The sequence below is a fragment of the Hippocampus bargibanti genome, linkage group LG02 (assembly GCF_051943395.1).
Source record: "Hippocampus bargibanti isolate YZ-2025 linkage group LG02, ASM5194339v1, whole genome shotgun sequence".
In the NCBI taxonomy this organism is placed as follows: domain Eukaryota; kingdom Metazoa; phylum Chordata; class Actinopteri; order Syngnathiformes; family Syngnathidae; genus Hippocampus; species Hippocampus bargibanti.
This window is the reverse complement of record NC_142735.1, coordinates 339,921-363,757: the sequence shown is the minus strand read 5'-3', so window position 1 is coordinate 363,757 and position 23,837 is coordinate 339,921. Positions and strand designations below refer to the sequence as shown.

General features: G+C 39.9%; 1 protein-coding gene across 1 annotated transcript; it reads right to left on the bottom strand.

Moving 5' to 3' along the window:
• Positions 1-22,647, bottom strand: pigg (phosphatidylinositol glycan anchor biosynthesis class G (EMM blood group)). Its single transcript, XM_089019399.1, has 13 exons — positions 22,181-22,647; positions 21,908-22,113; positions 19,762-19,968; positions 18,985-19,173; positions 17,196-17,334; positions 16,071-16,283; positions 15,587-15,804; positions 14,111-14,395; positions 12,009-12,400; positions 10,228-10,419; positions 3,301-3,610; positions 2,680-2,843; positions 1-1,563 (listed from the first exon to the last, which is right to left on the bottom strand). Exons 1-13 carry the CDS (start codon positions 22,326-22,328, stop codon positions 1,341-1,343), a joined length of 2,886 nt encoding a protein of 961 aa, XP_088875525.1. The 5' UTR covers positions 22,329-22,647; the 3' UTR covers positions 1-1,340.
• Between the last annotated feature and the right edge of the window lie 1,190 nt (positions 22,648-23,837).

Genomic DNA, 23,837 nt, shown 5'->3' with positions numbered 1-23,837 from the left:
ATAATAACATCAATAATAATGAACATAGTAATGGTGATAATAATAATGAAAATAATAATAATATATTTTTTTATATTCTTATTCATTATTCTTTAATAAGAATAATGACAGTAATAATACGAATAATGAAAATAATAATAATAATATTAATAGTAAAAAGAAGTTGGGAAAACTTAGCAATCATGTGGAATAATAACCCATTTACATCCAGCGTGTTCATATGAACCCAGATTAATTCATTTTCAAATGCATTAATGTAGTTTCTTATAACATGCATTATTGTTAATTATATATAATTATATTATCATTAATTATATACTCTGTTTGAATCTATTCGATGCTCTGTTTTGATTTTATTTAGATTTAAAAATGAATTCATCTGTATTCATATGAAGACGCTCGGCGTAAGTAGGTTAGACAACCGACACCTCCGGACAAGTTGCGTCCATAATTTGTAAAATCACTTCAAATGACTTCCACTGAGCGTATTTTACAAAGATTCCACCGCACGTAGCTATATTTGACCTTTGAAGACTTGCGCTGATATTAAGGAAGTCTTGTTTTCCAGTTGATGACGATGCCCTAAGTGACGTCACGGAGGGAACGCCCCTGACCGAGAAAGCGACACACAATGCATTTTGGGTACTTTTTTTTCGTCTGAAAACACAGTGTTTGATCGCCATATCAGAAGGAAAACGCTACATTGGAGTCCAGACGGCTTGAATTGATACGGAAGGACTTCTTTAATCGATTGCAAATATTTATGCTTTCCTCTTCAGAACTATTTGAAGTATATTCATAACTGGACGAGTAACAAGAAATCATCTTCTCTGAATCTGAACTCTTTGAAGCCATTGTTTTGATTCTGGAGCAAGGCAGTGTGTGACCAATAGCGACACCATGAACAAGGGGGCGGGACTTTCTGAATCTGCCCAGTGAGCTCATTTTGTGGCAGTTTTGGGACACTTGAAGTCATTTTTATTGGTGTTTTGCATTTGACTAAAAATATCAGCCTGCGTGTTTTGGGTATTTTAGATACTCTAAAACGTTTTTCTGACATCAGTTAGGAAACAAAAAAAATGGTGTCGGTTGTCCTTTACAATAATCACGGTACAGCATTTTGTTTTAACCTCAAAACTGGATTTTGCGAGCTATCAGACAACTCTTATTGAGTTTCCTTTGGCTTGAATGGAGCCAAAAATCAATTCAGCACCCGTTTTCGGATTGAATCCCTGAGATTTTACAATCTTCCCAAAAAACATTTTCCTATCACCTCCTTTTTTTTTTAATTTCTCTTTGGAAAGTCAACACCAACTGTTTTAACTTGCCACGAATCTTCCCTAAGCCGTGGCGGAGGTCCGGCTTTGCTCCACGGTGTTGAAGATGAGACAGATGCCGGCGGTGAGCAGCAGATGCATGGCCTCATACAGTAATTTGGGAGAGAAAACGCTCCATATGTAGAGATTGTAGCGCAGGACGGTCACCAGAACGATGTAAACCGCCACCGGGATTGACCTGAGCAGAGCCAAACAGTAACAGCCGTGGCCCATCGCGACGGGACTCCTGTGGAGCAAAACACATTATTAGATGATGTGGAACGCTGAAATAATAATAATAATAATAATAATAATCATAATACATGACATTTTAAGCGCCTTTCAAAGCTTTCAAAGACACTCGACAGTCACAGACAAGCATAGGTACTATAATAAAATACAATACAAAGTCTTGTTTTTGAGTTGGTGACGAGTCCGTACGTGACGTCACTGAAGGAACGCCCTTGACCGAAAAAAAAGGACACATTGTAGCAGTCCTTCCATCACGTCAATGCATTTTGCTGTGCTTGTTTGGTCTGAAAATGTCATGTTGCACCAAAAAGAGCCAGAAGAAGGCGACCAAGCTCCATATAAGGAATTTATCAGCCTGTGGAAACGGGCTGATTCATTCCTCACAGGGAGCTTGTTTGCCATTTTCTACCTCTTTTCTGGGATGCTATATTTCAGTCCCGATGCCTCAAAATGACAGGGAAGGACTTCTTGAATCGATTGCAAACATGTATGCTTTCCTCTTCAGAACTATTTGAATCATATTCATAACTGGATGTGTAACAAGAAAGCATATTCTCCGCATCTGAAGGCAATGTTTTGATTCTCCAGCAAGGCAAGACGTCTTGGCGTGACATCACGAAAGGGGGGCGGGACTTTCTGAAAATGCCCAATTCGCAGCTCATTTTTTTGCAGATTTTGGACACTTTAAGTCATTTTGATTGGTGTTTTCGCATTTGAATAAAAATATCATACTGCGTGTTTTGGGTATTTTAGATGCTATAAAACGTTTTTCGGATGTCAGTTAAGAAACAAAAAAGTGACGTCGGTTGTCCTTTAAATTTGCATACACTCTCAATAATAATAAATAGCTTGGCAGAGGGCTGCAGAATTCAGCAGTCTGTCATGAATGGCTATGTCTCCTGCCGGCAGTAAAAGACAATCTTTCTGTGTTCGATCGAACATCTCTGACAATGAGTGAAACAAAAAAATTTAATGAGAATATATTGAACCTGGTGGTAATTTGCAATGGAGTCTGATGATCATTCAAATGATACACAATGGTAACAGTGGTCCAATTAGTTCTGTGCAGGCAGAGTGGTCGTACAGAACACAAAAGTCGTGAGCAACTCACCTGTTTCTCTCGGAGCTGAGGTAACAAACAAGGTGACAAGCCCAAAGCACTGGCCCGGCATACGTACTGAGGGCTGTCAAGAAGATGGCAGGAGCTTCGATATAGTTGTCAAAACCAATAAACCAGACTGAGATGTCCACAGTTGAAATGCAGTTGGAATTACCCTGCAAAAAAAATAAAAAAGACGAGAATCTATTGTCGCACTACACACAAAAAATAAATATTTGCCAAACAGAAATGACAAGCAAAAAACATCTGCGCATTGTACGCGAACGACACGTCACTCATTGTGGCAGCTCCGTGTGTATCCCGAAAAATAGTTTGTATGCCAAGGTAAAATTGTCATAAATGTCTTCTTTTCCTTTGGGCTTTTCCCTACGAGGGGTCGCCACAGCAAATCAGTGTCCTCCATCTTTAGAGGTTTGATCCGCACGTTTGTTTTGGCCAAGCTTTTACGTCCGATGCCCTTCCTGACACAACCCTCTGTATTTATCCAAGCTTGGGACCGGCACAAGAAGACTCATGGGAACCAATTAAGTTTGTAAGCCAAGGTATCACTGTCCTGACAAATATCCCATATGATGAAAAATGGTTCAAAAATCACATGTTTGACTCGCTTACCTGAAAGTAAAAGAAGGCCTGTCCAAACCAGTAGTGCATGATGGTAGTTTGTGCTGCATCATAATGGAGATTCTTCCAAACCAACTCAGCCAGAAGTGTTTGGATAAGCAGACAAGAGCACAAAACCGGCAGGTTGTGGGGCCGAAACAACAGGGACACCAACAGGACCAGGCCGCTGTAAATTTCCCACAAGCCCCTGTTCTTCAATTTGCCGTCAGCTGTGATGAGTTGCGATCGCAACAGGTCCTTTGCACCCGTGAAGAGGATACCCAGAACAAAGACGTAGACAAAGCGCGCTTCCACGGTTCCCCTGAAAGAAAGAGCGACAGACATTCCTTAAATACATCAAATTTACGTCTGTGTAAGCTCTCAGTCGTACAGGAGTGGTCCATCCATCGATGAAAAGGTTTCTTCAGCCGTCATCTGTACAAATTTGAAGGTGTCAGACTTTTCGCTTCTTATCCAAGAGGCTTCGTCAGCAAACTAAAATATTTTTGCTGGCAGTTTTGGCCCTATATATATATATATATATAGTCTTGTCGGTTGTCAGGGCCTGCAAGGCCGTCTCTGCTGGCCTAAAAATATCTGAATCATAGACTGATGCGAATGCTATTTTTTCGGTGAATTCTTCTGAAATCATTCCAAAGTGTCTCGACGGTTGTCAGGGCCTGCAAGGCCTTCTCTGCTGGCCTAAAAATATCTGAATCACAGACTGATGCGAACGCTATTTTTTCGGTGAATTCTTCCAAATTGTCTTGTCGGTTGTCATGGCCTGCAAGGCCTTCTCTGCTGGCCTAAAAATATCTGAATCACAGACTGATGTGAATGCTATTTTTTCGGTGAATTCTTCTGAAATCATTCCAAAGTGTCTCGACGGTTGTCAGGGCCTGCAAGGCCTTCTCTGCTGGCCTAAAAATATCTGAATCACAGACTGATGCGAATGCTATTTTGTCGGTGAATTCTTCTGAAATCATTCCAAATGGTCTTGTCGGTTGTCAGGGCCTGCAAGGCCTTCTCTGCTGGCCTAAGAATATCTGAATCACGGACTGATGCGAATGCTATTTTTTCGTGAATTCTTCTGAAATCATTCCAAATTGTCTTGTCGGTTGTCAGGGCCTGCAAGGCCTTCTCTGCTGGCCTAAAAATATCTGAATCATAGACTGATGCGAATGGTATTTTTTCTGTGAATTCTTCTGAAATGATTCCAAATTGTCTTGTCGGTTGCCAGGGCCTGCAAGGCCTTCTCTGCTGGCCTAAGAATATCTGAATCACGGACTGATGCTAATGCTATTTTGTCTGTGAATTCTTCTGAAATCATTCCAAATTGTCTTGTCGGTTGTCACGGCCTGCAAGGCCTTCTCTGCTGGCCTAAAAATATCTGAACCAACAGGAAGCCATCAAAGTTGAAAAAAAGCACGACGGCATAATGGCAGAACCGAAGGGAGCTGAGCAAGCAACGGAAATGTATTATTAAACAGCGTGTTTTATGGAACCTGTTACAGGGAACTGACGCAGTGCAATACCGTTCAGACGGTTAGCTCTTTATTATTCATAACTCTGCCAACAATATAGCAGATATTGCACTTATCATGAATTAATGCTGAGCAAAAGTCATGAATTGGCGAGGTGAGTGACAGATTTCAGCCGGTGGATTGACTTCACTCGAGCGCCGAATGGCAGAGTTACTTAAGAATGACAACCTAGTCATCTCAATAGAATATAACCATGAATCAAAAGAAGATTAATAATAATAAATCATCAAACGCTTGTCTCTCCGGTTATTCTGAAGCCGGCCGGGGTTTCCTCCGATGCTTTGCTGCCATCCATTTTCGAGACCGTACTGGATGGAGCCCATTCCGACTGACTTTTCGGAGCGAGGCAGGTGATACTCTGGAATGGATGCCAGCAAATTGCACTCTCCACAGTTATGAAGTGTCATTTATTTTCAAGGCACTGTGGCAAAAAGTCATTACCGGTAGTAAATGTGCATTTGTTGCCACGCTGACTGTAGCGAGAGTGTTGGATTTCGCCTCCAGAGAATAGGTATTGCTTTACATGTGAGAGGGATTCCAATCTGGGCCACCAAAAGAATGCTTAAAGGACAACCGACACCATTTTTTTGTTTCCTAACTGCCATCAGAAAACGTCTTCTAGCATCTAAAATACCCAAAATACGCAGGCTGACATTTTTAGAAACACCAATAAAAAAGTGTCCCAAAACTGCCACAAAATGAGCTCGGTAATGGCGAGATTCAGAAAGTCCCGCCCCCTTGTTCGTGACATCACGCCAGGATACACCGTCACAAACTGCCGTGCTCGAGAATCAAAACAATGGCTTGAGAGACTTCTGATTCGGAGAAGACGCTTTCTTGTTACTCATCCACTTATGAATATGATTCAAATAGTTCTGAAGAGGAAAGCATGAATGTTTGCAATCGATTAAAGAGGTCCTTCCGTATCAATCTGAGCCGTCTGGACTCCAATGTAGCGTCCCAGAAAATGCACAAGATGGCGCCCAATCTCCGTTGGAAATGGGCTGATTTGTCTGCTGGAAATTTGTGTCAACTTCACACCTCCTTTATGCGTTTTACCGCAATTGGTAGTCTAGGTGCAACACACAACGATTCACCATCGCGTTATTTATGTAGTTTTCCTTCTAATGTCAGACGAAAGAAAGTGCCCAAAATGCATTGGATGTCGCTTTGTCGGTCAGGGGCGTTCCTGCCGTGACGTCACGTCAGGAATCGTCACCAACTCAAAAACAAGACTTCCTGAATATTCAGCGCGAGGAATTTGTGTCAACTTACGCCTTCTTTATGCGTGTTATCGCAATTGGCTGCCCTCATTTCCGGCTCATATAACTCCAGACCCATACAATTTAGGAATTAACTCTTTTTTTCTGATGAAAGAAGAGCATGTAAGGTTTATGACGCTGTATTGAATATTTATGTAGTCCTAAAACTCAATATTCTGTGGGTCCTGCAATTCGAGTGACAATGACAAACAAATTAATGTGGTTTGTGATATTCAACCAAATTGTTGTCATTGCTAATTATTAGCATTTTCTCATGAACGCACTACTATAATGTTTTCAAAGTTAAATTCGTTTTTTTTCCCTATGAATCTGAACCACTGACACCACGCATAGTGACGTAGCAGTCCTCGCGTCGTGACAGAGCAATACACGTCAACATAGGCGGGTATTGCTATTCCTCTAATTGCACCAAGACCACCATGGCAAATATCTTGACAATTTCAATATCTCACAACAATCAGGACCCCTTCATGTTGGCACCTTCCCATTCCATATTGTTTTATCTTTGGTATCCTGAAACAGGAAGGTTTTTTTTTTATATTTTGTCTAGTCAATCTTGGTATTTTGGTTTTCTCAATGAAAATAATCATGATTTGTCTTCCGCCATAATAATAATAATAATAACAATAATAATAATAATAATAATAATAATAATAATACATTACATTTTAAGCGCCTTTCAAAGCTCTCAATGACACTTTACAGTCACAGACAAGCATAGGTACTATAATAATATTTATTTAGTATAACATGCTTATGCTCGGAGTAAACCAAGCATGTCCTTGGAGACGCCTGTTAGCCTTTTTAAATTGAGGAATGGCATAAAATGATTTCTTTTGAGCATCTTAAATTCCATGTATTTCTTGTGATTAATTTTCGGCGACATCTGACATCCGGGGGATTTTTTAAAGGGTTATCTTTAATAGTGAGTGGACCTTGAGTAGGAAAATGTAAATGCCAATGACATATTCTAGGCAGGTCACGGCGAATGCGAGAGTGTGCGTTTGTGCGATGGACACGAGGTTCACAGGTGTCTCAAGATGGCTTGGAATATATTTCCATATTTAAGCGTGATCTAGATGCATGAATACATTTGAACCGGAAACAAGCTCCTAGATGAAATGGTTCATGCGTTATGTAGGGGTGAATTCGAAACACACATACAGTACTCACATGAAACAAACACACACTGCCAGAATTTGTGTTTCAAGATTCAATGGAACACAGAGCGTTGATCCAGCAACCATTGTTTGATGGCGAGCAACATAGATGAACGTCTATTATTTTTGCCCTTCGGCAACACAAAATTCCTACTTATTTCAAACCGATAAACACTTTAAGGGAAAAAATTAGTGCATCCAAAAGATAGGCTGCCAAATAAAAAACAAAGTCATGTAGTTTATTGAATACATTGTAAAAATGAAAATCAAGATCGCAGGGATAATCCTAGTGGGCCTCAATCGGCAGTACGTATGCAGCTAAAAGCTAGCAACCACTCACTTGACGACAATGAGGTTAAAATCTTAGCGAAAGAACATAGATGGTTTGAAAGGGGAGTAAAAGAAGCGATTTTCATAAAACAGCAAAACCCTTCACTAAATCGCAATGGTGGGGTGAGGTTCAATTTGGATCGTTCCTACAACCGACTTCTTAGGCAACATAGGCTTAGTTATGCTGATGAGGTAATACGAGATCAAATAGGGCAATCAGGCCAGTCGGAGACCCCGTACTCAGTCAGGACAGTGGAAGTAATCAGTCATGACAATAGAAGTAATCAGTGTAGCCGCAGGGAGTAGTCCTCTGCTCCCTCCAACCTGAGAGCAGGGAGCAATCATTGCTGAGTCTGGCATCGCCACGTCTTGACAGTAGGGATATATATATAGGGGGGCGTTTACAGACCGAGAGAGAGTAAAGTCATTCTCCAAAAAAGAAAATGGCAGCTGACATTTTTTTGTCCTCTATTCCCCGCCCCCTGTCTTCGGATAAAGCCACATGATTGGTCAAGAACGCAGCAGTGAAGGGGGGTGGTTTAAACATTAAAGAGACAGGCAGATGACAGAAAGAGAATGAGAAAATGGATAGAATACAGTGAAATTTGGATTTGTTTCAACGCTGATGTTCAAAGGCAGAGCGTGGACTGCAAGGTTAAAATTCCCATCAATCAGGCTCCACAAATAACCCGCACAAGCCATTTGTACACTTGATGCAAAAAGCTATCAACCCAGCTAAACAGAACACAATTGATGAGGAATAAGGTCAAATTATCGCCGAGAATGAACCTACAAGGGATCATTCCTCGAGATGGTGAAAGAAGAAGGCGGCTACGTTCCTCATCAAGTGTTGAATGCTGAGGAAACCGGCCACTCCATTCCATCAAGCCATCAACGACCATCACAAAGGTAAATAAAAAGACCTTATTAAACAGTTTATTTCTTTAATTATAATACACAGCAAATTTATTATACATAAAATAAGGTATATTTTGTGTAGTTTTAAGGCTTAGAACATTAGAAAGTAGAAAATAATGTTTTATGAGGACCTGGGAACAGATTATTGTCATTTTAATGGTTTCCTATGGGAAATTAATTTTTGGGAGACATACTTTTCGCCTTACACACTCTGTCTGGGAACCAATTAAGTTCGTAAGCCAAGGTACCACTGTATATGTTTGCTAAAAGAAAAAAAAATCATGAAATCTCGTATTTTTTACACTCAAATGATGCATGGAGAAAGGCTCACGACGAATGCCAGTTGAGGTCTGATGAAAAAGCCAGGGCACGTTTCAGCTGTCAGCATGTCAATCATGCAGTTTATTAAAAGATTGCCTCATTCGGGTGCCCTTTGTATGGCTGAGGTAACGTTGAGATTTTAATTTGGTGAGCAATGACTGCGGAGGAAGGCAGGAGAAGTGAGGAGAGGCCAAGCAACTGTAGGGTCATCGACCTGGTTAAATACTTAAATAATTATATAGGTATTTATAAGTATACAGTAAAGTCTCGTTATATCGATATCGGATATATCGATCGTCCCGGTTATATCGATACTATTTCTATGCACGCACGGAGACAATTACATGCAAACGGGGTCGGATATATCGATAGTCCTGGTTATATCGATATTTTTTCCGACTCCCTTGAATAGCGATATAACGAGACTTTACTGTATATAGTATATATGTAGTATACTATATATATAGTATTATATAGGTAATTATAAGGTACAATTTTCATAAATGTAACGTTCGTAAACCGAAAAGTTCATAAGAAGGGGTTCGTAAACCAAGGTTTCACTGTATATTGGTTTACAGCAGGGGTGTCAAAGTCATTTTTTGCCGCGGGCCACATTGTAGTTATGGTTTCCCATTAGGATGTTTAAATCCCTTCAAATATTACATATAGAGCACACAGCAAATTAATGAATAACTCGTTTTCAAATCTGAAGTCAAGAATAATGACTTTTATTGTGGTTGACATCCAAAAATATGAAATTTTGGCTCAGATTTTAGCAATCATCATGGAATTTAACAAATTTGATTTGCTTTCGCGGGCCGAAAAAAATGATGTGGCGGGCCGGATTTGGCCCGCGGTCCTTGACTTTGACACCTGTGCTGTACAGTATATAGTGCTTTAACACCAGCTGAAGCTGGAACAAGACTTAACATGAAAAAAAAGGGAAATGCTGCCTCCTTGTGGAAAAGAAAAAAATATATATCCAGAGGCCATGGCCAGTGCTTTATCAGCCCCCAAACAGAAAACAAAAGAAAACACGAATAAATTCGGGAATTGCGCTCTACGTCATATTTTCAATTCCCGAATAAATTTGGGAATGGCAGTGAATGCCTTAAGATTCTTCATGTTCTGCGTAAATTCTGTGTAAAAAGAAGTCAAGTGTCAGTGAATACAATGTATATTATAACACATTATCTCAGGCTGGGACTTTTGTTTTAAATAAAGTATCACTGACATCATCAGTGACAAGTCGACGTTGTTCAACTCAATCTGACATAAAAAAAGGTGAACACGAGACAAAAGGACAGAGGTTTGTATTTTTTTTTTTTTTTTTTTCATAGTCACGAGTCAAGCGTCATGGTCGAGTGGGTCTGAAATACTTACTTGGACATGTTCCGACCGGAGTGTTGCCAGGGAAACAGGACATTGCCAACAGCTGCCCGGTAGTTGTAGACTCCCAAAAGTCCAAGTGCGAGGGCAACCTTGGACACCATTGAGCATCGTCTTTGAATTAAGAAGTAGATGAAAACCAAACAGAGAGCAGACAGCAAGGACAGGACCACTTTATGCTGTGGGCTACAAAGAGAAAAAAAAAAAAAAAAAACTAAGATGAAAAGAAAGCATGCGGCACACTTGCAACTTCAAAATTTATCATCCTTTTATTTGGAAAAATATTGCACTACTGATCGAGAATAGACAGAAATGAAGTTATCATATTTAAAAGTATTTTACTTAGAAGGCCCACAATGGAAGCAGAGAAAATCTGGGGTCAATCTGAGGTGAACAAACACAGCCTGTTAAACTGTCATCTTCATGTCGGAGATCTGGCATTGGACTAATTTATGAGTTGGTAAACTCCTTCACAGATCATTAGCCAGGTTACAAATCTATTAGTTCATGGAAAGCAACCCATTAAAATGTCTACGTTCTGTTGTTTTATAGTTGTTGGTGCTTGGGACGTCCAGGGGTGTGGTATTCAAATCAAGAAGACAATGTTTTACTAATGTATCATTTCAATTTGCATATAGTCTCAAATAGCTTGGCATAGAGCTGCAGAAGCGTCGGTCATGAAAGGCTGAGTCCCCTGCCGGCAGTAAAATAATACATTTCATTTCTAAGCACCTTTCAAAACTCTCAAGGTCACTTTACAGTCACACATGATTAGTTTTTCTGTGGGTGAGCATTGGCAGTCACATGCGCCAGCGTTCACTCAACCCGGAAGTAACTCAAATAGATAGAAAGCGAGCTAGCTAACAGATAGCTAATAAATAACCATTGAGATAGCTAGATAGCTAATAACTAGCTAGCTAGATAGCTAGCTAGATAGCTATGTGTCCTTGAGTCCTTTACCTTGGCATACAAACCATTTTTTGGGATACACACAGCTGACACAATGAGTGATGTGTCGTTCGCGAACGGGCACGTTCTCCTAAAAGAAAATGGCAGCCGGCTTGTTTTGGTCCTCTATTCCCTGCCCCCAGTCTTGGGTTAAAGCCACGTGATTGGTCAAGAATGCAGCAGTGAGGGGAGGTGATTTAAACATTAAAGAGACAGGCAGACGACAGAGCGTTTCAACTTTGATAGTTCAAAGGCAGTGTAGACTGAAAGGTTAAAATTCACATCAATCAGGCTCCACAAATAACCCGCACAAGCCATCTGTACACTAGATGCAAAAAGCTATCAACCCAGCTAAACAGAACACAATTGATGAGGAACTAGGTAAAATTATTGCAGAGAAAGCGCCTACAAGGGATCATTCCTCAAGATGGTCAAAGAAGAAGGCTACGTTCCTCATCAAGTGTTTAATGCTGATGGAAGCGGCCACTCCATTCCATCAATCCATCAATGACCATCACAAAGGAAAATAAACCGACTTTATTATACAGTACAGTTTATTTCTTTAATTATAATATCATAGCGCATTTATTCTACATAAAATAAGGTAGATTTTGTGTAGTTTTAAGGCTTAGAAAATAAGAAAGTAGAAACTAATGTTTTATGGTGACCTGGGAACAGATTATTCTCATTTTAATGGTCTCCTATGGGAAATTAATTTTTGGGATATCCACTTTTCGCCTCACACACACAATTAAATTCTGAAGCCAATGTACCACCGTATAATCTAAATCCGCGGAATATCATATTTAACTCTTGGTCAATCCCACCTGTTCAACCAATGGCCCAGATCAGGAAGATGAGCCCACTGCACGCCTGTGTGGTTGAGGGAGCGCAGCAGTCGACAGCAGAGCAGCACAAAAGGGGGCGCGGCTAAAGCGAGCCACTTCTCAGTGTAGATCTCCTTCTTCGTATTTTCTTTATAAGGAAGGACAAACTCTTCCTCGTCAACTCCTGGGTTGCTCTTCTCTTGCAAGTACTTGCGACAAACATCCTGGAAGACTGCCAGGCAAAGGTTGCTGAGGAGGAAGTACCAAGTTTGATGCTCTTCATCAATGAAGCTGCTGGCCGCCAAACTAAGAGTGTGAGCGGCTGTCCCCGCTAGTAGAAATATGTCCAATTCGGATAGAGACCACGAACTGCTATTGATCTTCAATGGTAACTGTAAAAAACAAAATGAATAGCTGTGTGACAGTGAAAGCTGCACTCAACAGATACAGTGATACCTCATTTTACAAACGCTTTAGCTCACGAATATTTCGCCTTACGAACATTAAATTCGCGAGAATATAATCTTGGCATACAAACTATTTTTCAGCGGATGAGCCAAACCACACGGTCGAACAGGGACACGGTGGCTGGCGGACTAGTTTCGCACACCCACTTCCTTTGAGTGCAGATGTGGTTTGTTGTCGAGTGGAGTACTTTTGCTATTATGGGACCGAAAAAGACACCACCATAGGCTAGTGTTTAGCCGAAGAGGAGACAAAAGACAATTACGGTCGAGCAGAAGAAGAAGATCATCGAAAAACACGAACGAGGTGTGCGTTTGTGTGACTTAGCATCCCAGTACCAGTATGCTAAGTCGACCATTGCTATGTGTGGCTAAGGGTCTTTCTGTGTTGTCGAAGCAACAGTCCCAGGCAATAGAAGAGGTTGAAAAACTTCTGTTGATTTGGAGTAACAAAAAGCAGCTAGCAGGGGACAGTGTGAGTGAGGGTATTATCGCCGAAAAAGCACAGTCACTTCACTTGGATAACATCAAGAGGCAACTACATCAACGACCATCACAAAGGTTAAATAGAACTTTATTATACAGTACAGTTTATTTCTTTAATTACAATACAATAGCGCATTTATTATACATAAAATAAGGTATAATTTGTGTAGTGTTGAGGCTTATTTAGTAGAAAATTATGTTTTATGGGGGGCCTGGGAACGGATTATTCTCATTTTAATGGTTTCTGATGGGAAATAAATGTTCGGAAGACGAACTTTTCGCCTCGTTGATGGCTTATGGAAGGAGAGTCACCTTCCATAAGGACTATTGGTGCTGTTCAGTCGTGTGCTTCCGCCGAAGATCACTCCGCCAGCCGTGGTGGGTGTGTATTATGAAAATAGTGCTTATTATAAGGTTTAATTTTCATAAATTTGTTTGTAAGACGAAAAGTTTGTAAGGTAAGGTGTTTGTATGTTGAGGTCTCACTGTATTAGTTTTGCCCTTTTCTGGAGGGTTCTGATAACTCCTAGTTTGTGTTGTAAAGGGTGGTTAGAATCGAAAAGTATGTATTGGTCAGTGTGCGTAGCCTTCCTAAAGACTTCTGCTTATAGCGCTCTGTCCACTTTTATAATTGCTTTACAATCCAAAAAGGCTAGTTGGTTCTCTTTAATCTCGTCACGAGTATATTTGATGTTGAATGCGACACCTTCAAAGAAGGACAGATGACGGCTGAAGAAACCTTTTCATCGTTCTACATACTTGGCAATAAAGATGATTCTGATTTTGATTTTGAAGGTGCACCTTATAGTCCAGTGCGCCTTATACAGTAAAGTCTGGTTATATCGATATCGGATATATCGATAGTCCCGGTTATATCGATACTATTTCTATGCACGCACGGAGAAAATTACATGCAAACAGGGTCGGATATATCGATAGTCCTGGTTATATCGATATTTTTTCGGACTCCCTTGAATATCGATATAACGAGACTTTACTGTATATGGAAAAAGTTTGAAAATACACCATTCATTGAGGGTGCGCCTTATACACCATAAAATAAGGTAATATGCCTTTTTTTTTAAAAAGTAGGTTCGAAGAAGATGAAGAAGAAGAGGTTGGAGTGTTCCATACACAGAGTGCACAACTCACCTTCCCATCAAACTTTAGTCCGACAGAGAGTCGTCTTGTTGTCAGCGAGATCAACAAACAAGACATGGCTGAAGTGAGGCCGATGGCAGCAAACACGAGACCCCAGGAGAGGCGACAGAAGTAGCAGGAGCTCTCAGCAGACGTGCACAACAGAACGTGCACGGACGCAAGCAGCAAGCACAAAAGGTAAAAAGGTAACGAGAGTAACGCCGAGATGATTGGTAGGTCCACGGTCGCAGAGTTGCTCAAGGCTTCAGGCATTGCCAACAGTAACACCAACAACAGCTTGGAGAGAACACAGTGAAATGTTTATATTAGTATGATATGAATACTAATAATACGTTTAATTTCTAAGTGCCTTTCAAAACTCTCAAGGTCACTTTACATTCACTGGATTAAGTATTTCTGTGGGTGAGCAGCGGCAGCCACACGCAATCTATTAGCTATATGGCTGGCTAGCTAGATGATTGAGTCAGGAAACATATTGGCTAGCAATTGGCCATTGGCTATCTATTAGCTAGCTAGCTAGGTTTCTATCCTTTTGAGTTCTTCCCTCGGATATCATCAAGAGGCAAGTACAACAACGACCGTCACAAAGGTAAATAAAATGACTTTATTATACAGTACAGTTTATTTCTTTCATTACAATACAATAGCGCATTTATTATACATAAATTTGGTATATTTTGTGTAGTTTTATGGCTTATTTAGTCGAAAATTATGTTTTACTGGGACCTGGAAACGGATTATTCTCATTTTTAATGGTTTCCTATGGGAAATTAATGTTTGGAAGACAAACGTTTCGCCTTACACACACTTTCTGGGAACCAATTAAGTTCGTAAGCTAAGGTATCACTGTACTCGTATACTAATTTGCTGTTCCTCATTGAGCCTCTAGATGGCAGCATTTAGCACAGACAGTATTATTAATGTATGAATGTGTATTAATAGTAATAATACATTTAATTTGTAAGCGCCTTTAAAAACTCTCAAGGTCACAGGATCCATTTTTCTGTGGGTGAGCAGCGGCAGCCACACGCGCCAGCGTTCACTCAACCTGGAAGTAAATATATAGTAAGCTAGCTAGCCAGTAGATAGCTAATAGATAACCAACAGATAGCCAGCCACCCAGATAGCTATATAGCGTATAGATAGCTAAATAGATAGAAAGCCAGCCAGCCAGCTAGTAGATAGCTAGCCAGATTGCTAGTCACCTAGATAGCCATATAGCCAATAGAAAGCTAAATAGTGAGAAAGCTAGCTAGCCAGCTAGTAGATAGCTAATACATAGCCAAAATATAGCTACCTAGATAGGCTAATTCTACATGTGTTCTTGATTTTAAGATGGAGGCTGCGGGCCGGATGAAAATTGACCACGGGCTGCATTTGGCCCCCAGGCCGGACTTTGGACATGTCTGATTTAAACAATGTCATGATCATTCAGACAAAAAAAAAAAAAAAGAAAAGACTGCTTACCTGAAATATAAAGACCATTCCAGCAATCATGGAGTATAAGTCGTACTTTCCCAGCTGCCTGCTGAGGGCTGAGCTCATGGCAGACAGGGCCTCCAAATACTGTTTGACGATTTTCTTGCCCATGTTGGTCAAGACCTCGGATGCGTTTCCGTCTAGGTAGCGCTTCATCCAGTTCCCGTGCGCCTTCTTTGCCACACGGTATTGTTCAAATCCCGCCTCTGGATCACCAAGAAGGTAGCAATGTTTAAAGGACAACCGACACCTCCGGACAAGTTGTGTCCATAATTTGTAAAATCACTCCAAATGACTTCTACTGAGCGTATATTGTAATGTAATGTAAAATGTAAAATATAGCTAGCTATATATGCCTTGGAATCTTTGCAAAGTGAGCTCAGTAGAAGTCATTTCAAGTGATCTCACAAATTTAAACTCATTTTAACACAAGGTTAAACTAACATACGTGGTTCCAGTTGATTTTTCTTACCTTTCTCAAAGTCCGAAATGCTGTCTTTGAGCAGGCGACTTAGTTGGTGGCCATTGAGATGCAAAAAGCGCAGCTGGTCCCGAAGTGAGCTTTCTTCAAAAACACTTGGAATAACATGGCCGACGCTGTTCTGAGAGATAGGCAAGCCCAGAGACAGGGCCAGGGTTGGAGTCAGGTCAACCTGCTCAATTTTAATGGGCTTCTCCATTCCAACTGACCGGACAAAAAGAAAAAAAAAAAGCATAAATGTAAATGGTATATTCAGCATTATACCTGCAAATGTGATCACAATTCATAGAAATTAAGTAATTTTATTGCATTATACAGTAAAGTCTGGTTATATCGATATCGGATATATCGATAGTCCCGGTTATATCGATACTATTTCTATGCACGCACGGAGAAAATTACATGCAAACAGGGTCGGATATATCGATAGTCCTGGTTATATCGATATTTTTTCGGACTCCCTTGAATATCGATATAACGAGACTTTACTGTATTTTATTTTCAAGTACCGTAGTATTTTCCGGTGTATAAGGTGCACCGGAATATAAGGCGCACCCCCAATGAATAGTGTATTTTACAAACTTAATTGATTCCCAGACAGAGTGTGTAAGGCAAAAAGTGTGTATCCCAAAAAATAATTTCTCATAGGAAACCATTAAAATGAGAATAATCCGTTCCCAGGTCCTCATAAAACATAATTTTCTACTTTCTAATTTTCTAAGGCTTAAAACTACATAAAATATACATGATTTTATGTATAATAAATGTGCTATGGTATTATAATTAAGGAAATAAACTGTACTATATAATAAAGTGGTTTATTTACCTGTGTGATGGTCACTGAACACGCTCAAGACAGTACTTGCACACCGCAAGAATCCAAACTAGGGCGCGGAAAATCCTACTGGACCCTCCGCACCCTGCCCACCACCTTTTCCAGCTACTCCCCTCAGGCAGGCGCTACCGATCCATGCGCACCAAATCCAGCAGACATTTAAACAGCTTCTTCCCCCAAGCCATTAACTCTTTGAACTCTTTCAACAGGAGTCAAAATGGAAGTGTATAGTGCCACTTAGCAGTTTTTTTGACGACAAAAGACAAGATCCATCTGTTTACCTTTCCTCTTGAAGGCAGGGCTTATGAGTACCAAGGGCGTATTGACTTCTGGTTCAGAGGAGCCCCCATGGCTACCGGTGTCTGCCATCCCGTGATCCGCACACAGAACGAGCAGATAGGGCAACGATCCTTCCACCTCCTACAATGAAAATAAACGTCCAATTTAAGGGTTTAAAAAATCTATTGTTTTACAATGACATTCCAACCATTACGCAACAACGGCTTTGATTAGAAACATCAGGTGACAAACGCTTGAGGAGCCTGCGATGAGAAGAAAGGAGTGTTAGCGTAGAGCGCCGATGCGTATATGGATTTGTCGCGGTTTGGAATTGAAGCGGATTTACGTGAGATAGGAGATGTGAGACATTATCGTATTTTCCATGAAAAGGTTTCTTCAGACGTCATCTGTACTTCTTTGAAGGTGTCGGACGTTTCGCTTCTCAGCTTCGTCAGCAAACTAACTTTAGTTTGCTGACGAAGCTTCTTGGATGGGAAGCGAAATGTCCAACACCTTCAAAGAAGTACAGATGACGTCTGAAGAAACCTTTTCATCGATGGACCATTCCTGTACGACTGAGAGTTTACACAGACGAATTATCGTATTTTATGACATGGTTACTTCAGTGACTGCGGGTAAAGTGGGAATTATGAGAATCCTGATTGAGGTATATTGGGGCCATTTCTGTTCACCGAAGCTGTTAAATTTGGCTAATCTGGTTGCCACGGAGGAAAACAGTGGCAACGGTGGGAAATGAGGTGACATTTAGTGTCCATATGTAACACTAGTTCGTCTCTAAACTTATCAGCAACGGTGGTCCTCACTCCTAATCTGGAGTTATCCGGACCTCACAAAACCGTTGAAACGGGAATGTGTGTGTGTGCGTGTGTGTTGGTATGATGAGTCTTGTGAGGACATTTTATACCACACGTAGTGAGGACCTTTTGGCCGGTCCTCACAGGTTTTTCATTCTAAAGGCTTCTAGAGGGTCAAAGGCGCTTAGAAATTACATGTTATTATTATTATTATTATTATTATTATTATTATATATGCATAAGTTAAAGTTTCAGAAAGGTCCTCACAAATTCACCCAATATGTTTTTAGTGTGTATTTTCATTTCACTTGGATACACACACATTTTACTCACTGTGTGTGTGTGTGTTTATGTTTATGTGTGCGTGTGTGTGTGTGTGTGTGTGTGTGTGTGTGTGTGTGTGTGTGTGTGTGTGTGTGTGTGTGTGTGTGTAATTAGAGGAAAAATTTCATAACACCAAAAGTAAAATTGAAATTCACTACAAGGGTGAAGACTTTGAATACACCCATTCAGAAATGTGGAGTTTAAAGTCCACTTTTTATTGCTTTGTTTTTAAAGAAGTTGAAGTGGGAAATGGGGTGACATTTAGTCTTCAAATGTAACACTGGTTCTTCTCTAAACGTATCATCAACGGTGGTCCTCACTCCTTATCTGGAGTTGTCCGGGACCTCAGAAACACATTGAAACAGGAATGTGTGTGTGTGTGTGTGTGTGTGTGTGTGTGTGTGTGTGTGTGTGTGTGTGTGTGTGTGTGTGTGTGTGTGTGTGTGTGTGTGTGTGTTTGTGTGTTTTCTTCACCAATATGTTCAGCGAAAGCTTGTTGCAGTGCAGTCATCACGCAAAAAAAGGTAAAATGTCAGTGATTGAACACATTTATTGATCGGGGTCTAATTTCATGATGGGGCTGATGCCATTTTTATGACGACCGCATTTTGGTGTCACTGATTGAGTAGATGATCAAAATTGTCACATGTACCTTTGAAATGAGGGCACTGTGGATCTTCTTCAAAATATCATCCATCTCCAACAGTTTGGGCTGGACCATCGAACTATGGTATCCACTCATGTGACCAATCTGGTCAAGGCCAAGGTAATGGAGGATGAGAATGTCCCAGTCGTCTCTCTTGAGCGCGCTGTCCAAATGGCGGGTCACATTGTTGTCAACCTGCCGAACACAAAATGAAAGGGATCAAAACTAAAATGAGGCGTGCTGGTAGTTAAAAGAAACTAATTAAATAGCCACGTTTAGTTAGTTTGATATAAAGTTTAGGCATCACAACATTACAGGTAATCATTGATCATTTTCCCCAAGCGTTTATGTGAAGTTAACAGCCGGGCCAATTCAGTTAAAAAAGGACACACATCGTTCATCTGTGGAAGCTCTAAGTCGTACAGGAGTGGTCCATCGATGAAATGGTTTCTTCAGCCGTCATCTGTACAAATTTGAAGGGGTCAGATGTTTCCTTCCTCATCCGAAAAGCTTCGTCAGAGAACTAAAGTTGTGATGGTAGCTCTGGCTTAACAGTAAATCTCCAACCAAATACATTTTGACGGCTGAAGAAACCTTTTCATCGATGGACCAGTCCTGTACGACTGAGAGCTTACACAGACATAATTCACATAAGTCTGTGATTCAGATATTTTTAGGCCAGCAGAGAAGGCTTTGATGAAGCAGTTTGGATAATGCATGTATGAAAGGATGGATTCCTCAACACCTTTGCCAAATCCAGCTCATTCTAAAAGACAAACTTACCTCAGTGTGGTCGGACGCAAAGGAATATGTGCCATCGTACTCAATGAAGTGTTTGGGGAAGAGTCGTATCCATGTAGCATCTCCATAAAAGATCATTTTTTTGCCCGCTGTTTTGGCTTGCCAAATAAGATTGTCTTCCAATAAGGCTTGGGAGTTTAGATTCATCACCATATCAATAAAGCATGGGATACTGCCAGTGGTGAGAGCCTAGAGAAGGACATGTTTACATGATTGCGTTTCGAAAAATAACAACATTTCATTCAGCTATATCAAGTAAAGGAAGAAGTCCAAGATGTAGGCAGCCATCTTGTTTTTTTTTTTTTGTATTTTCTTTTATCACTGAGTTGTTGTGCATCGTGTGAAACGGATACGGATTGTTTTTCAGTATTTTTGGACACAACATTCATCAAGAAGCGGTTGCGCCTATTCGGCAACAAGAATATGCCAGCACTGTTTTTGATATGGAAGGAATGTCAGTGCCATTTGACGGTCATGATTAACTGTTTATCCGACACAATGTTTAACACGGCTAACTCTAGGGCGATTGTACCATTTTGCGCTTGTAATGGGTAGCATTTTCACAGCCCCGCTTTGTTCAGCGAAAAGGTCGCGGCTTGGAATTGAAGCGGATTTACGTGGGACAGGAGAAGGAAGGAATATAAATCAAGCCATATAAATACAAATATTTCATATTGTGTATTTTTTTTACATGAGTAATTCGTTTTTTTTCACATAATTTTACATGATTTTTGGTAGTTAGTTAATTTAAGCAAGAAAAAAAAACAAACAAACTAAGGAGCCATTTGGGAAGCATAAGAGCCGGATCATTTTAGTGAGTCGAGGCAAAAGAAATGGCTCTCTGAAAAGAGCCGGAATTCCCATCACTAAATGACAGCTGTGCCAGTCAGAGACAGATTCAACTGTTCATCTCTGTTTGAATGAGGAATGAAGTGAGAGCCAATTCAATCGCAGCTTCTTGTTAAGAGGTGTACTATAGTGCTGTAGGCTTATATAAATAACATTCGTCCACAAATGCAAACAAATGAATTTAGTGGCCGGTTTACAGCGCTGTGATGGTTGGAATGTGCTCATAGTAGGTTTGTGCTGACACCTACTGGTGATAATGCATATCAACGCTGCCGTTTTCAGCGAATTAAAAAAAATAAATTTTTTTCTCAAAAGAAACACACCCATCCTCCCTAAAAACATAAATAAAGGTATTCTGATAAGTAAAGTATGAGGTTTGAAATTCAAACCTAAAATTCGAAGAGGTAAGAACTCAAAATGTCAACCATTGCGGGTCGAGCTCGGGGAGGGCGGGGCTTCTGTCTCGCGGACTATTTTTTTTTATTCGTGTTTATAAAAAAATATTATTTCACATGATATTAATTAGGAATGTTGTATTTTTATCTAGCGAACTTAATTATATAAATGTTCGATTACGTTTTATAGCAGGCCTGTTCTTAAAGGACAACCGACGTCACTTTTTTGTTTTTGTCATTGATACCAGAGAAACGTTTTATAGCATCTAAAATACCCAAAACACGCAGTATGATATTTTTAGTCAAATGTAAAACCAATAAAAATGACTTAAAGTGTCCGAAATCTGCAAAAAATTGAGCTGTGAATTGGGCATTTTCAGAAAGTCCCGTCCTCAGTTCGTGAAACAACAAGAAAGCATATTCTCCGAATCTGAAGCTCATTGTTTTGATTCTCCAGCAAGGCAAGAAGGTCTTGGCGTGACGTCACGAACTGGGGGCGGGACTTTCTGAAAATTCGCAGCTCAATTTTTTTTGCCGATTTTGGACACTTTAAGTCATTTTTATTGGTGTTTTGCATTTGAATAAAAACATCATACTGCGTGTTTTGGATATTTTAGATGCTATAAAACGTTTTTCTGTTAAAAAATAAAAAAGTGACGTCGGTTTTAAGGCTTATTTAGTTGAAAATTATATTTCATGGAGACCTGGGAACTGATTAATCTCATTTTAATGGTTTCCTATGGGAAATTAATTTTTTGGGATACACACTTTTCGCCTTAGACACTCTGTCTGGGAACCAATGAAGTTTGTAAGCCAAGGTATTTGCTGTTTTTTTTTATAGCCACACTGTATTTTTATCAGGCGATGAAACAAATGTCACTTACTTTGATTCTGGGCATGGTGACAGTTGGAATTCGCGCTTTTGCCACATAGCTGAGTGTCGTGCCTCGTTCCACCAAGTGTCTTGTGTAGGTCATGTACGTGCGACCATTTGCTCCAAACACAAAGTCCTCCCGGAGTGCATCAACTAACATGATTACTACCCTTTTGAACAACGGCTGCGGGATATGAGACGAATTGGGCGAGCCGCCTGTAACTCAAACGACATATCTCATCAGGTTTTCGATGATGAGTAACAACCACCCGGCTCAACTTACCCGACAGCGGTTCCATTGGCAGGTTTTCCCTGATCTTGGATAGAGAAGACTTGACAGGTAGAGGGAAAAATCCCCTCAGGAAGAGTGCAAACGCCAGAACTTCTAATATTAGAATTATTGAGGCAAATGCAGACGAACGGACTTTCATGTTTTTTTTTCTTTTTGCGCTCGTGATGAAACTTTGATGATAGTAAGAAAAATAAATAGCTTTAGTGATTTAGCGAGCACGCAACATAACGCGTATTCACTTCACTAAATTAAAGTTTCATATTCAATTTGAAATACTACAATGTATCGCAGACGGCAAGAAGAGAATCAATCGTTTGCTTGGACATTTGAGAACAGAAACAATAACACATATCGGCGTCACCATTCCTTTCATTACAACTTCCGCATTTTTAGATGAGCTACGGCAAGCACATTGGGTAAAAAATATTATGGCGCGCAAAAAAAAACTACGTATATCCACAGTCGCATGAAAGGACAACCGACGTCACTTCTGTTTTTAACTGACATCAGAAAAACGTTTTATAGCATCTAAAATACCCAAAACACGCAGTATATTTTTAGTCAAATGCAAAACACCAATAAAAATGACTTAGTGTCCAAAATCTGTAAAAAATAAAAAAAAAATAGAGTTGTGAATTGGGCATTTTCAGAAAGGTGGTTAAATAGCTTATACATTATAAAGCAGAATTGTATTAAAAATATATATATATTACGTACACGAATTAACTTTATTCGGAGACAACGTAAAAAACAGTGAGTTTGTTTAGCTGAAATAATAATAATAACAACAATAATAATGATAATAACAATCATAATAAATAATAATAATAATAATAATACATGTCATTTATAACTGCCTTTCAAAACTCTCAAGGTCACTTTACAGTCACTGGATAATTTTTTTTGTGGGTGAGCAGCAGCAGCCACACGCGCCAGCGTTCACTCAACCCGGAAGTAACTCAAGTAGATAGCAAGCTAGCTAGCGAATAGATAGCTAATATCTAGCAAATAGATAGCTAATACCTAGCGAATAGATAGCTAATAGCGAGCTAATAGCTAGCTAATACATAGCTAATAGCTAGCGAATAGATAGCGAATACCAACCGAATAGATAGCTAATATCTAGCAAATAGATAGCTAATATATTATTATTATATAATATATTATACTATTATTATGTCTCTCTGTGTCTTTGTTTTGTCATATTGTCTCTATGCTGTCATATTATTAATTTAGTTTTTTTTTTGTTATTTTGACTTCAAGACGGCGCCGCGAGAGTGGCTGCCTTTCCAGCAGCTCATGTATTTTGTTTTTATACTTTCATTCCTTTCATCACTTTGCTGCTGTGAAATGTAAATTTCTCCACTGTGAGACTAATAAAGGCATATCCAATCCAATCCAATCCAATCCAATCATTTAGCTTGTAGTCGACGTGCACATTCCACCATGATGTCCCTGATCCACTGGTGAAGAGACGCTTTGATCCTCTCCTCTTTCATCTGCAACTGCTTCATGTAACAAAGAGGGTACAGAAAGTGCTTAAGAATGTCTCTCTGTGTCTTTGTGTTGTCATGTTATTTGTTATTTAGTTTTTTTTTTGTTCTTTTGACTTCAAGACGGCGCCGCAAGAGTGGCTGCCTTTCCAGCA